At 38.5% G+C, this 13,068-nt stretch overlaps 1 protein-coding gene and 1 long non-coding RNA gene across 3 annotated transcripts in view; one reads left to right on the forward strand and one right to left on the reverse strand.

Moving 5' to 3' along the window:
* The first annotated feature begins 3,463 nt into the window (after positions 1-3,463).
* The window catches only part of rasgef1ba (RasGEF domain family, member 1Ba), a 113,738-nt gene continuing 104,133 nt past the window's right edge, over positions 3,464-13,068 (forward strand). The window contains exon 1 of one of the 2 annotated variants that reach the window (XM_034872894.1): positions 3,464-3,767. In XM_034872894.1, the coding sequence (XP_034728785.1) occupies positions 3,699-3,767 (69 nt within the window). In that variant the 5' untranslated portion in view covers positions 3,464-3,698. The remainder of the gene's footprint in view (positions 3,768-13,068) is intronic. The other variant, XM_034872895.1, reaches the window with a different exon arrangement.
* LOC117945452 overlaps positions 6,814-13,068 on the reverse strand; it is a 9,476-nt gene continuing 3,221 nt past the window's right edge. The window contains exons 2-3 of the long non-coding RNA XR_004656808.1: positions 8,451-8,459; positions 6,814-6,886 (exon numbers count right to left, since the gene is read on the reverse strand). This is a non-coding gene — a long non-coding RNA (uncharacterized LOC117945452). The remainder of the gene's footprint in view (positions 6,887-8,450; positions 8,460-13,068) is intronic.

Here is a 13,068-nt window from a genome sequence, read left to right on the forward strand (position 1 = left end):
AACACAGGATTTCCTAATTCCGTACTAGGAAAAATAAAAAAAACTGAGCATTTGTAGCACTCTTTCACTTTCCCTCAGCATTAACAAAAACATAGTAAGAGACATGGAACTTTGCCTGTTAAGAAGCTGTTTCTGCATATATTGTATAAGTTTTGCGTCTGCTTTTGTCACGTTTTGCTAAACAGCTAAGACAATTTGCCCTTTGAAACCTGTGTTGTGTCGATATCGCCAGCAAGCTACTTTTGGGAAAACTTAAAGGGGAACTATGCACTTTTTTTAAATCTTAAATTAACTTAAATGAACAGCTTCAGAGTCATTTGTAACGTACTTTTTTTCGAGTTGATTGGTGCTCACCTCGCCTCCCCCTAGCACCCGCGAGCGGATAAATCACCCTTGCAACTTTGGGCCTGCGAGCCGCTGGCCCGAAACGTAAGGAAGCATCGCGTGTTATCAGGTCTCGCGATGAAATGAATTGCTTCACGGCACTACACACATTCGCCAATTCAGGAACCGGCTAGCAGGGTAGCGATGGAGTTTTTCCCAGTATTCATGGCCGAGCAGATAAAAAAGAAGCAGAAAGCTAGGAAAAAGAGGAAACAGCAGACTGACAGAGCGAGGAGTCGGACACAATCTATTCCAAAGCTGAAGGGGGAGCTCTAGAGAGAAACCTGTGAGTTAAAAGCGAATAAATGGCCAAAAGTACATATCATCATTAGTTTTTTTTTAAATGGGTGTTGCTTGAATGAAGCAGTACAAACACCTAGGAGGACTCCCTTACACGCCCAATATCAAGCTATCTTCTCCCCTCCAGCTATCTGAATGCATTTTCTTCCTCTCTCTGCTCCTTTTCTTTCAAAGAATATGCATTATGTTCTAACATCTTAAAGTTTAAATTTTGTGTGGAATTCTGTGTTAAAAGTGTAAACTTAATTGATTGAAAAAAAAATAAAGAATGACTCGAAAAAATACACTTTCTTGAATCCAAAATCCATGAATCCAAATCATCATTTAAATTTTAATATTGTCACATAATCCAGCTGCTGTTCATGGAGAATAATGTTCACAACACTTGTTGACGACACAATCTACATGGTGATCATTAATTAATTAATTTAGTAAACTTGATATATACATGGTGTTTCCAGTTCCTTTGTTTCTAAATGGATGGATAAAATAGATATAACAATGAGTAACATGTCTTGTTGTGGGGGATGATCCCTGCTTCATTTACTTGCTTGAATGTCACCCTGTTCTCAAGTGTAAACAATCCAATAACAGAAAAAATGGCAAACATAAAAATAAAGTAAAACTAAATTGTGCACTTAATGAGGAAAGACAGGATTCGAAATGACTGTCGGTATGACTTCCTTTTTTTGGTTCTATATTAAAAGCCCTTAAGATGCAAATAATGAACATAAAAACACAAAATTGCATGGATTATTACATTTTAAGCATTCTTCTTGTGGTCTTCTTCAGGCGGCAACCCTGAGAACGAGCAATGAGCATAACAAGCTGTCAGCTCCAATGGCTTAAGGAAATATTGCCTTGCCTCACAGTGGAAACATGTAAGGTTAAGGGTAAACAAGAAACTTTTGAAAAGGATTGGGGACCATTTTAGGGTTTTGTCAAGGAAAGTAAAAAAAAATTGAAGAACTGGCTAATGAAGGTAACGCCGGGTATTTTACTATGATCCATGCATGTGGCATAGGTAGTGGCGCTGATTGGCTTGTGTCACTTTGTTTCATCAAAACTATGTGCCAAAAAGTTTTATCCTATGTTTGTCTTTTGTTGCTGTAGTTTTTCTTGTAATACCTTTTCTTTCACATATTGTTAAAAAAACAGACAAGCTGTTGGCTTTGCTTTTTGCTGCCGCTTGCAACTGTGTTCATCAAAACTGTACATTGTACAGTAATGAAGGATACTATACAGGTTTGATCAGTATTCAGAACTTCAATTATAGTTCAGTATGAACTCAAACATATCTTTTTTTCCTCTAAATGTTGTTTCTTGTTTTAATATTAAAACCTTCATGTAGTCTTGGCACACCAAAACTCTTGTGAGTGGTTTTGGCAGTAATCCTTACATTACAGACTATAGTTTAAACTACTTGTATTGAAAAGTTACCATTTTATCAGCCTCGGTCACGTTATGCTGTCTGTTCGGTAATTCAATCAGCCGTTTGCTCGGAACACTTTTAGTTTGCAACCTTTGACTTACTGCAGGGCTCCCAACCTCTTCCTGAGTGTGAAAATGAGTCGATTGAGTTACAGGCTTTTTGATGAATTACAAATATGAATTTTAATTTGCCTAACACACTGTGTGAGTGAAATACTAATTCCAGAAAGGATTTTTTTTGCATTACATGAATGCCAACCAAAATCATCTCTCACCGCACGAGGCGTCCCAACCCCGGGACAAAAACAAAAGCTGTGAATGAATTATGAGTTTTTGATGAATATTGCGGGAAAACGACTATAATTTAACAACACGAGACAAACATATGCATCAGTGTCTCATGTGATAACAGTAAACTTGTGAAAAATAATCTAATAAAATGCTAAATTGGAAATAGAATATTAAAAGCCCATCACCCTGTGCACATGAATAGCTCCTGATTCAGCCAGATGTCCTGTGAGCCAATTATTATTCAACAAATGCAACTCAACCAAACCCCTGGTGACAAGCTAAACTGCTCATTCTTCATTTATAAGTAATACAGTAGATACAGAAAGATGTTAAGAGTTCTTTATTAATCCCATGGTGAATTGAAGAAAAATGGGACTATGATGTACAGTAATTCACAAAGGCAAGGCAGCTTTATTTGTATAGCACATTTCATTAACAGTGTTTTACATAAAAACAAAAATTAAAAACCGATAAAACACAACAATAAAAGTTACAGTGCATTATAAAGAAATGAACAACCATTTAAAGAAAGGCAACATAAAAAAGAAAGGTATTCAAAGAAATATAGTTTAAAAAAAAATCAGTTGATAGATTACATAAATCCACTTTATGGCCAAATATATGTAGACACCCTCCATGCATTCAGACCACAGCTATTCATTCTAGCATCTTTTTGGGCCCTCCTCACATGAGGGCCCTTGGTACTTACACCCCTGAGTATAGTTTTACTCCCAGCAGTTCTCCCACCTAATTCAACGTCAAATCTTTTTTAACAGCCAGTAAATACAGTACTAGTAGTGGAATGAAATAACATTGGACTATTTTGTGCTCACACTTTAAGATATTAAATCTCTCCTCATAACATAATGCATTTGAGGTTTAATAAAGCTAAAGTGATTTCAGGTGCATGCTTACCTTCCAGTCCCATCTCTGAATGGTGGGGCAACCCCGTCGATGAAAACCACCTGACATCTCGTTGGACCGCCCATTCCCCCTCCGTACGGCCCCACCTGCATGTGTCCCCCACCGCTGTGAGACCATTCACCGACACCGAGAGCTACAGGCTTTAAGCTCCACTTCGAGCGGCTCCATCGCTCACTCGGCCGGTATTTTGCACCTCGTCTCCGAAGAAAGAGAAGAAGAAAGGAGGGATGCGTGCAGGGTCCTTGAACGCCACACATAAGTTCACGAGGCTGACAGAACGAGGACCCTCCTGTTGATTCAAGTCTTCTTCTCTTCACCTTACCCGGCACATTTCAGGAATATTTCTGGAGCACACCTCTCACATCTATATGGCAAAGTTCCTGGCTGAATTACTGGGATGCACACTTCCAGACAAGGGCACTCCACCTTTGTTCGAGGTAAGGAAGCTTTAAAATGCACTTATTAGACCCCCCCCCCCCCCCGACTGCATGAATTCAGCATCAGCACTCCTATGTAATTCTGAGTTTTCAACCATGGATAAAATGGCACGGACTCTGTCTATTCACATCGTAAATTCTCTATGGCAACAGGAGGCTAAGGCTTTGTCCATCAATATGATTGACAGTTGCTATGCTGTAAAGCACTTCGTTAACAATGATCCCTGAGGGTGGGTTCAGGTTTGACGGTGCTCTCTCTGCATGCTCACCGTTTCATACGAGGTCAAAGTGTTTATCCAGAGTATTTCCGCGGGCTGCGGATTAATGCGCATTATTTCCGCCCGTCCTTTCCCGAAAATTCAAAATATCCGCTTATGGTTTATCTCTGGCGTTCTTAAAGAGTAGTTTGTCATGATGATTTAACATCTTGTTTTTTTAAGTGAATTCAATCCCGGAAAAACAATTATTCCAGAATATTTTATATATATATATATATATATATATATATATATGTGTGCCTAGTGGTGATTTTTGCTACATTGCATGTGGCAGCAATGGTTTTGTGTAAGAAATGGCAGGGACTCAAGCTGCTCTTATTTGGGTCAGTGTGACACACAAACACACACACAGACACACACACACACACGCATTCCTTCCTTTCAGATGGTTCTCTGTGGGACTGCTGTTACATAATTACACACCGAACTAGTGCTGAAGGGCACGTGACCTAATAGATTAGTGAATTATCAGCACTTTAAACGGATTTGTTATTGCATTCATTAATCAAGTAAAATGCTAGTGATTTGCTGGTTACATTCCTTCAAATTTAACTTCCTAGCTAGAGGTGTTCACTACGTGTTGAGGCCTACCGATGTACATACTACGAATCTTTGAACTGAGTGGAACGTAGTAATTCGAGGTTAAGTTTGAAGTAATTTGAATCTGCAAAGTGATTCATGATTTCCCCATCTTACTTCTCCTCACTGTAAACTGGATGACTTTATCTTATTGGCCATTGGTCAGACAAGTGACTGGAAGCTGTTGATATTTCTTTTAATTAATCATGATTGATTAATAAAATAGCCAAAAGTTTAGTTGAAAAATAAATACAGTAATTCCTCAAATAGAGACCGGTGGTCAGTTAAAAACCTGGCCTCTGATAGTGGAAAAAGTATTATTTTCCTACCGGTATTACATTCCGTGCGTCTGTATTACACTGTGTTACAGTGTAGTGTGTAGTAACGCACAGGTGCCACTAGGTGGCAGTAGCCACATTGGATGTAACACGGGTCTTATTTAGTGACAGCAGTGAATGACGGGCTTTGACATAAAAACAAAAAGAGTTTTAAAGTATGTGTAGGAGAACTCGGATGAAAAAGCTGCGAGACATTTCAACATTGACTCCAGGAGGATCCAATACTGGAAGAAACCGAAGGATGAGCCGGCGAGATTAGCCGACAGGAGCAGAGCACTGCTAGCTAGCTAGAGGTGGGAAGAAAAGAGTTAGCCAGGAGCTAGAAATTAATGCTAGCTAGCTACCGTCTGTAACGTTAATCAGATACTGGTGTAGGCTATTGTATGCTCTTATTGTAATCTACCAGCAATACTGTAGTACCTATATTTCAAATAACTACCTGATACATTTACAGGGTTCAAACTGACAAAATGGGGGTGTTTGATTATTTCTGACCCAAATTGCTTTGTTGCCCTTCTGGCTGTTGAATGGTGATAATTTAGCAAATGTTTCTTAAAAAATGATTGCTCTCTGTCCACTGGAACGCCACGGCTTTTTAAGTTAAAAAATAAATAATTATACTCATGAAACAGATGGAATTAGAAATAAAGGCCTGATTCAAATAACATCCGGGTAACTTCTGCGGTTCAGGTAAATAAAGGCCCTACTTTTATTCGAGGAATTACGGTAGCCCGTATTGCAGCCCTGCAGAACACCTTTAAGGTGCAGCCTGAATGTAAGAAGTGTTTGACACCTCGCAGTGTTGTACAGCGGTGGGGCTGACGATTTCACCTTGGTAGTCTCAGGGGTTATGAGACAACTGCTTAGTATTATTTTCTCTTTTTTTTTTTTCTAACTTTAGCATATTCCTTGTGAATTACTGGAGAGGTGGATAGATGCAGCTGGAGGCAGGTTTGGCCTTATTTGGTTCCAAGATTAGTGAGTGAACTGGGAACATTTGTATCATTAGACTGGTTTTATTGTTGTGAAAGAGGGTGTGAGTGAGATTGAGTAAACCTAAGGCCTCCAGCTGCACTGTTAACTCGCAGTACAGGACAGCATGGGAATTGCATGCACCATAATTCAAACAGAATTACTGTAGGCACAGCAATGGATCTGTGTTTGGGACTAGCAGCACTGTGTTCTCAATATGAAGTTCTAGAGACACTAACTACTGTCTTTATGAGGGGAGAAAAGGCATCAGTAAATTTGACTTGGGTAAGAAGGTAACACAGAAAGACACTCTAATAAACAAATGTATCCTGAAAACATACATTTATTCATTTATGTTTTCATTTTATGAATGTTCTCAGGTTACAGACATATTTTTATCAAAGAGGAAAGTAACACGGATGAGAGGACATGCTTCACTGATGAAAATAATCAAAAAAACTTAGAAAATACATCTTTGTTTCTGTGTAGTCCTTATTTAAAATGGGATCCGACAGGCATTGCATAATGCCAAGTTTAAATGAAAGAAACGGTTTTAGATTTATAGACGCACACACACACACACACGCACACACACAACCACCAGCCGTAATCCACAATCACCCCAGGATTATTAATCCATCAGGCATCATCTCATCTGACTCACATGTGTTAAAACCATCTCCGAAACGTGTCCGAGGATCATCATAGTAATTTCTGGGAAAATGAATTGATGACCTGCGCTGTTCGGCTTTACAGTGGACAAAGATTAGACTCACAGACTGTTATATGAAAACTTATTTCCACCTTCAACAATGAAATTCTGATGACATTTATTTGGGGAAAAAGCCTTTTTTGAGATGAAAATGATATACAGTATATTTAAAAAAACAAATTCGTAAGAAAACCGAAACAGATGTCCCTAACGTGAGTTATTAGTAGTTATTTATGAGTTCTCACTTACATCATTTTGTTTTGTCACAACAAGAACAGCTGAACATCAAAATATATTAAAGTTCTGATTAATAAATGTATATAAAAATTTAAAACTAAAGAAAAAGAAAGGCAAAGAAAGTTCTTTTAAAAAACTTAAAGTCCTTTTAAACAAAAACACAATAACAAAAATAATCAGAGCGTTGCCAACAGGGCTGTTGTAGAGCACCCTCTGGTGGACAAACTATGCAACGCCAACACATATAACATGGTTGTCTGGCCGTTTTTTTAAATATTTATATTATCAGAATCAGTTATGTCATTTATTATTATTTAGGAAAACAAAAATGTATCGCCCATTATAATTCCTGATAGCATAGGGAAAGGACTAACATTGGCCGCTGTTAGAGGATTGCAAAGGTCTTAGCTGCATAATTCTGCGAGCAGATGTCACAAATACGTACTGCTGACACACTTCCCAATTAGAGGCTATAATTCCACTGTCATGTGCATTATGTAAACATGAGACAAGGCTAGGGGCAGTGAGCATGGGATGTTCTTGGGTGCGGTGTCCAGTGATAATGTACCTGTTCTGGGAGGTTTGTGCGTCAGCACAGCACTTACTTGTCTTTATACAATTTTAACATTTCCTTTTGTTAGCTTAAAGGAGATGCTATATCCTTTAGATTTGCATTTCTATTGGGGGATCCTTGTTTGTTTGTTCATAAAATTAGGGCGGACTTCCATTTTATTAACTAGGGAATCAATCGGCAGCAGTTGCAAGACAAACATGTTATTTGCTACTTGAATGCAATTAAACTGTTGTAAGATAAGCAAATGTGTCCCCTGGGAGGCGAGTTTCTCTTTCTCACCTACAAAAAAGAAAAACATTTAAAGTTCCTACGTTATCATTTCTGAATTGTAACCGTCGACACATTGTTCACTCTAAAACCCAAGTGCATCTCTCCTCCTTTTGCAATTCTTTGTCTTGTGCCTTTTTCCATGCACTTTTCCACATTTCTTCTTACACGCTCTTTCTCTCTCTGTTACGAACTCGTCATTCACTCAGATGCAGCACTGTCTGTTACTGTTGCCAGGCCTCCTCTCGCCTCTTTCTCTGTATTCTCTGCAGCCATTGAAGCGGGGCTTTTTCATGGCAGGGAGCTTGTTTTTGGTTTTCAAAGGACAAAGAAAAAGATTATCATAACTGTACTTTCCAGGCTTGTCTGCACATTTGAAAAGCTGCGTGCACAAATTCAGAGAAGTCCAAAGAAGTGGTTTTCAGTGGAGGAGAGTTTAAGAAAAATACATGGACGTTGATTGTGATATCAGAGAATAACTTATACTGGAAGAATACTAAAGTATATAACTCACACGCATATATTCTATGCTCAGTGTGATGCAATGGAAAAGCTGTAGAGTATAAAAACTCAAACGTATACATTTCTTCAGTTCCTTGTATTTATGCAGTCAGTAGAAAGTATTGCAAATACCTGTTTTGTACTCCATATACACCTACACACACACACTTTAACACATAAACACACTCCATTTATCTAACACAATACTCACTTTTTTCATCCAACGTCACTAAACTGTCATATAATCAAATGAGGGATAAAGTGTTACATAACTGTCGGTCTGGGTCGGACTCAAAGATGACATTTTTGCTGCATTTCATTGGTTATTCCTCTTTCCCTCACCCCCAGCCGTTGGTATTACGTAATAGCAAACGTCGCATGGAGGCCACTAGGAGAGCAGAGGGAAAGTGGGTTTGGGAGGAGCGGGGATTTCAATACAACACACCTGCACTTTTAGGCTCACAAATCATCAGAAATACCAGACTCATTTTCAATAATACAAAGGCTCTTCTGGCGATAATTGCAATAAGTCGGCACTTGGTAACTAGCTGCATACGTTTCTGATTTACGAATTTTGATTGTATCTTGCAAAACCGCAATTCAGCTTCCCCTTCTTACATTTCTGCCACCTAACCATGGATGTATTTTCCTTGCTCCAGATGCATAACTGCAAGGAATTGTGGGTGAAATCCACCTTTTGGAGTGACCATCGTTCAGACAAAGGAAACATTATTTAATGCTGAAGGCGGCGAGAATCATGTGCCAAGGGAAAATGTGTGTGTGTGTGTGTGTGTGTGTGTGTGTGTGTGTGTGTGTGTGTGTGTGTGTGTGTGTGTGTGTGTGTGTGTGTGTGTGTGTGTGTGTGTGTGTGTGTGTGTGTGTGTGTGTGTGTGTGTGTGTGTGTGTGTGTGTGTGTGTGTGTGTGTGTGTGTGTGTGTGTGTGTGTGTGTGTGTGTGTGTGTGTGTTCTCAAAAGACAAGGATGTTCAGGGCGTTATGTTGTCTGTAATTAAATTCTAATGCTTCATTTGTTGACATTAATTTGTGTGGATTTGTTTTACCATGTTTATGCCAATTATCTGTTTCTGTAATTATTTGTCAAAAATGAAGGCTACAAAGGCATGTTGTTGAATATGAATCAAAGGGCTATTGGTTGAAAATAGGGAGAAGTTGCTAGAATATCAATCGGACTTAAACACACACGACTTTTTTACCACACGTCTTGTTAGTTGTTGGCTGTTCCCCGTACTCCATGGCGCATGATCTTTTTAAGATCATTTAGATTGCCATAGTGATAGATTTTCTGTTTTCTCCATTCTTTTCTGCACATATTCAGAGCTAACCTTGTAGAAGAATAGTACATGGTTTGCTGTGATTTGCAGTGAGCACTGCTGCAGAAAAAACTAAGTTAAATTGATCTGTTATTTAAAAAAACAATCCTTATATACACAATCCGAGACAGAAAAAAATTATGAAAGCTGCTGCTTTTCTGGACAATACAATTATGTGTTACTGTATGTCAAGGCTAACTGACACGTTAGAGTTAAAAGAATCCCTTTGTGCGTCACTTCTCTTATACTGCAGCTTGTTCTCTGGCTGCTTGTGATCCTCAGCGTGTCAGCTGAACACGCTGAACAACATTCAGTGTTAAGTGTGTTTCACCCTGAATGGTCTGCTAGTTTACCTCTGCTGTAGCACTACAGCCATGCCCAAGTATGGATACTGAGTCAGATGCAACACTGTCCAGACACTCAATCGTTAATGTGACAACACATTAGGGAAGTGTTACAGCATGTAAGACGGGACAGTACCAGGACAACCACTAGTACAGGCTAGTAGACATAGTACAGGCTATAGTGTGGGTTTCTAAGTCCAATATTGTGTTGGTAGTTGAAGAGGTGATATACTGTACATAAGGGTGCTTTATGGACCTTGTAGTAATATCACTCAGCTAGAGTCTAATGACTAGGGGTGGAACGGTACACAGAAGTCACGATTCGGTTCATTCCTCGTTTTAGACATTACGGCTTGGTACGGGTTTGGCACAATGTAGGGAAAAGCAAAACAAGAATGCCAAAGGCAATTTTTTTTTATTGTTCATGTCTCAGGCTGTACCACCTTATGTTTTACAAAGCAAAGCCACCTAAGTTATCATGGACCTTTATTCTCTACAGCAAGCCTTGTCCCAACCAGGCTAACAGACAGAATTTATTTATGGAGGCATGAAAAGTTCACTTTGAGGTTTTTTAACATAAAATGACTTTCAACAGCCTGCCTTTGGCCCCCCAGTGGCTAGAAATGGTGATAGGTGTAAACCGAGCTCTGGGTATCCTGCTCTGCCTTTCAGAAAATAAAAGCTCAGATGGAATGGAATCCTGCTCCTTATGAGGTCATACAAGGCAAGATTACCTCCCCTTTCTCTGCTTTCCCGCACAGAGAATTTGGTCCACTTGTGAGAGAGAGAGAGACATCATGGCTTTCAAACAAGCAAAGTCATTTTATAAATTAATTTTGCAGCTGCATGAGATGTTTCTTGTTCGTCAGCAACTGAATTGCAGCTTCATGTCTGCACAGTGCTCCAAATTGGTTGGCACTTCATTATCACTTTTCTTTTAAGTGATTTTTCTTAACTCAGATACTACTGCGTGTGCGTGTGTCTGCTCTGTGTAGAGCCAGCATTCAGTTCAGCATCAACCGTCTTTTTCAAGTGTTGACGTGAAGAAAAAAGAAGGCCAAACGCTTTGTTATCTGCAAATGTTCACGGGGGAGAGAGAGAGAGGGGAAAGTATTTGGCAAGCATAAAAAGCTAAAGAATAACTAAATCCAAGGTAATCGTAAACATACAACTTTTAAAAGCTTTCAAGGAAGCAAAGATCTAGCACAGCTTCCACTCCGAGAACAGTAGACACCATTGAGTTGATGGTTTTGAATTTAAACTAGTCATATTTTAAGCATTCAGCTAGAATACTCTCTGCGGTGGTTCAACTTCAACAAATTCCCAAATGATGACAACCAGGTTCAGGAGAGAAATTCCTGCACCAAAACCTTGACCGTAGGTTTAATGCAGATATTAGTTGCAGTAATGTCCTTTTAATATGTAATGATATTCAGAAATTATTCATGTGTGATAATTTCCTGGTGCAGAAATATTCTTTTGACACACGTGCAAATTTCTCAGACCACGCTGCCTTTTAAGGCAAACGTTATTAGAGGAGATTTTAAGATGAATGGTAAATGAACTGTATGAGAGGACAGCTGTCAAAAGAGATAGGAAATGTAATCTCTAAAGATAAGGCAAGGAAATACCACGTGGTCCAGAAAGACTTTAAAGTTGACATAAAGGAGCAGAAACTTAATCTCTCTCTCACATCAGTTCAGGACATTTTCCAGTTGTTTTATTGGAACATTTTACTGTGTCATAATATCATATTTGTGGGAATGTCATGCTTATTTGGGTTCAGTTTGAACTTTTACCTTCTACCTAAGAGGAAACAAAACCTGTGTATACATGTCAGGTTTTATAGATGAGAGCCGATCATCTTACGTCAGTTTTTTCTTTTTTTTTTTCTAATAAATTGGCCTCAATATTGCCCCAGACAGACATATAGTCTTTACATCAAATGCATGTTCAGCATTCAGCTTTGGACTGACTCACCATTGTGTGTCTCACACGATTGGAAGATGGTTATAAAACATTTAAGTTTTGTTGTCATTACTTTGTATTCCTCATGGGAGCAACATAAACTATGCACTATAGCTTTTAAGCAGCTACAAGGAACTTTAATTTTAGGTTGAGACTGTTAAAGATTTGTATAGCTGCTCTAATGATCATTACTGTAACTGTATTAGAAAAGGCAATTTTATATTTTACCGGAACAGATGTAAGGACACAAAAGCTAAATAATTAATTAAAATAAAGACAAATATAGCATGTACAAATAAAATTGCAGCAATAGCAATGTTAACAAAGACAGTATGTAGAAAAGCAGATAACATTGTGCCACATTACAGGAACTAATTAAAAGACCAGTCAACTCTGGTTTATTTAAATGCAAGTAGCTCCAAATCATAAGTTTGTCAAAACAAACAAACACAAAAAGAATTATGAAATCAAGACGTCCCATAAAGTAACAGTTTCTATAGACATTGGTGAAATGTTTTATTTTCAGGTATTGCTAAGTAAAAAAAATTATTAAATCATAAAGTGAGCTATAAATCATAAACACAGACAGACACCCCAGCATGAAGGGAGGAACAGATCATGTTTTACTGTAGCTCCTCTGTGTTCCGGAGAGGGAGATCATACCGGGAAGTCCATCCATCACACTGACGGCTCCATATGTATAAAGTGGATGCTTTTATGTACAGAGCATATGGGAATGAAGAGGAACAGACCAGTGTGTAGATCTGTTTGTCAGTCTAAAAGACAAGACAGGAAATAGAGACAGCAACAGAAGAGTAGAGAAACAACAAAATATATATATATATATATATATTTTTTTTAAAGAAAAAGTGACTCTCGTTACATTGTTTGGTTTATTTCAGCATTAGAAAAGTCAACTTGTCAAGACTGTCTGATTGACACACTTCTGTGCAGGAAGTTTTTTTTGTTGTAGATGTACAATCAAATATCATGATGCTCCTGACCAAATACCTCAATATTGATATTGCAACGATAGTGTATGCGTGACTATTGGTGCTTTAGCAAAATGTTATTTACGTAACAAGATTTTTGATAAATAATCACCAGAAAGAATTTATTGACTTAGATCAGGGGTGACCAAACTACGGCCCGCGGGCCAACTGCGGCCCGCCGGTCAGTTTTTATTGGCCCGCAGCAAATT

The sequence above is a fragment of the Etheostoma cragini genome, chromosome 5 (assembly GCF_013103735.1).
Source record: "Etheostoma cragini isolate CJK2018 chromosome 5, CSU_Ecrag_1.0, whole genome shotgun sequence".
Lineage (NCBI taxonomy): Eukaryota > Metazoa > Chordata > Actinopteri > Perciformes > Percidae > Etheostoma > Etheostoma cragini.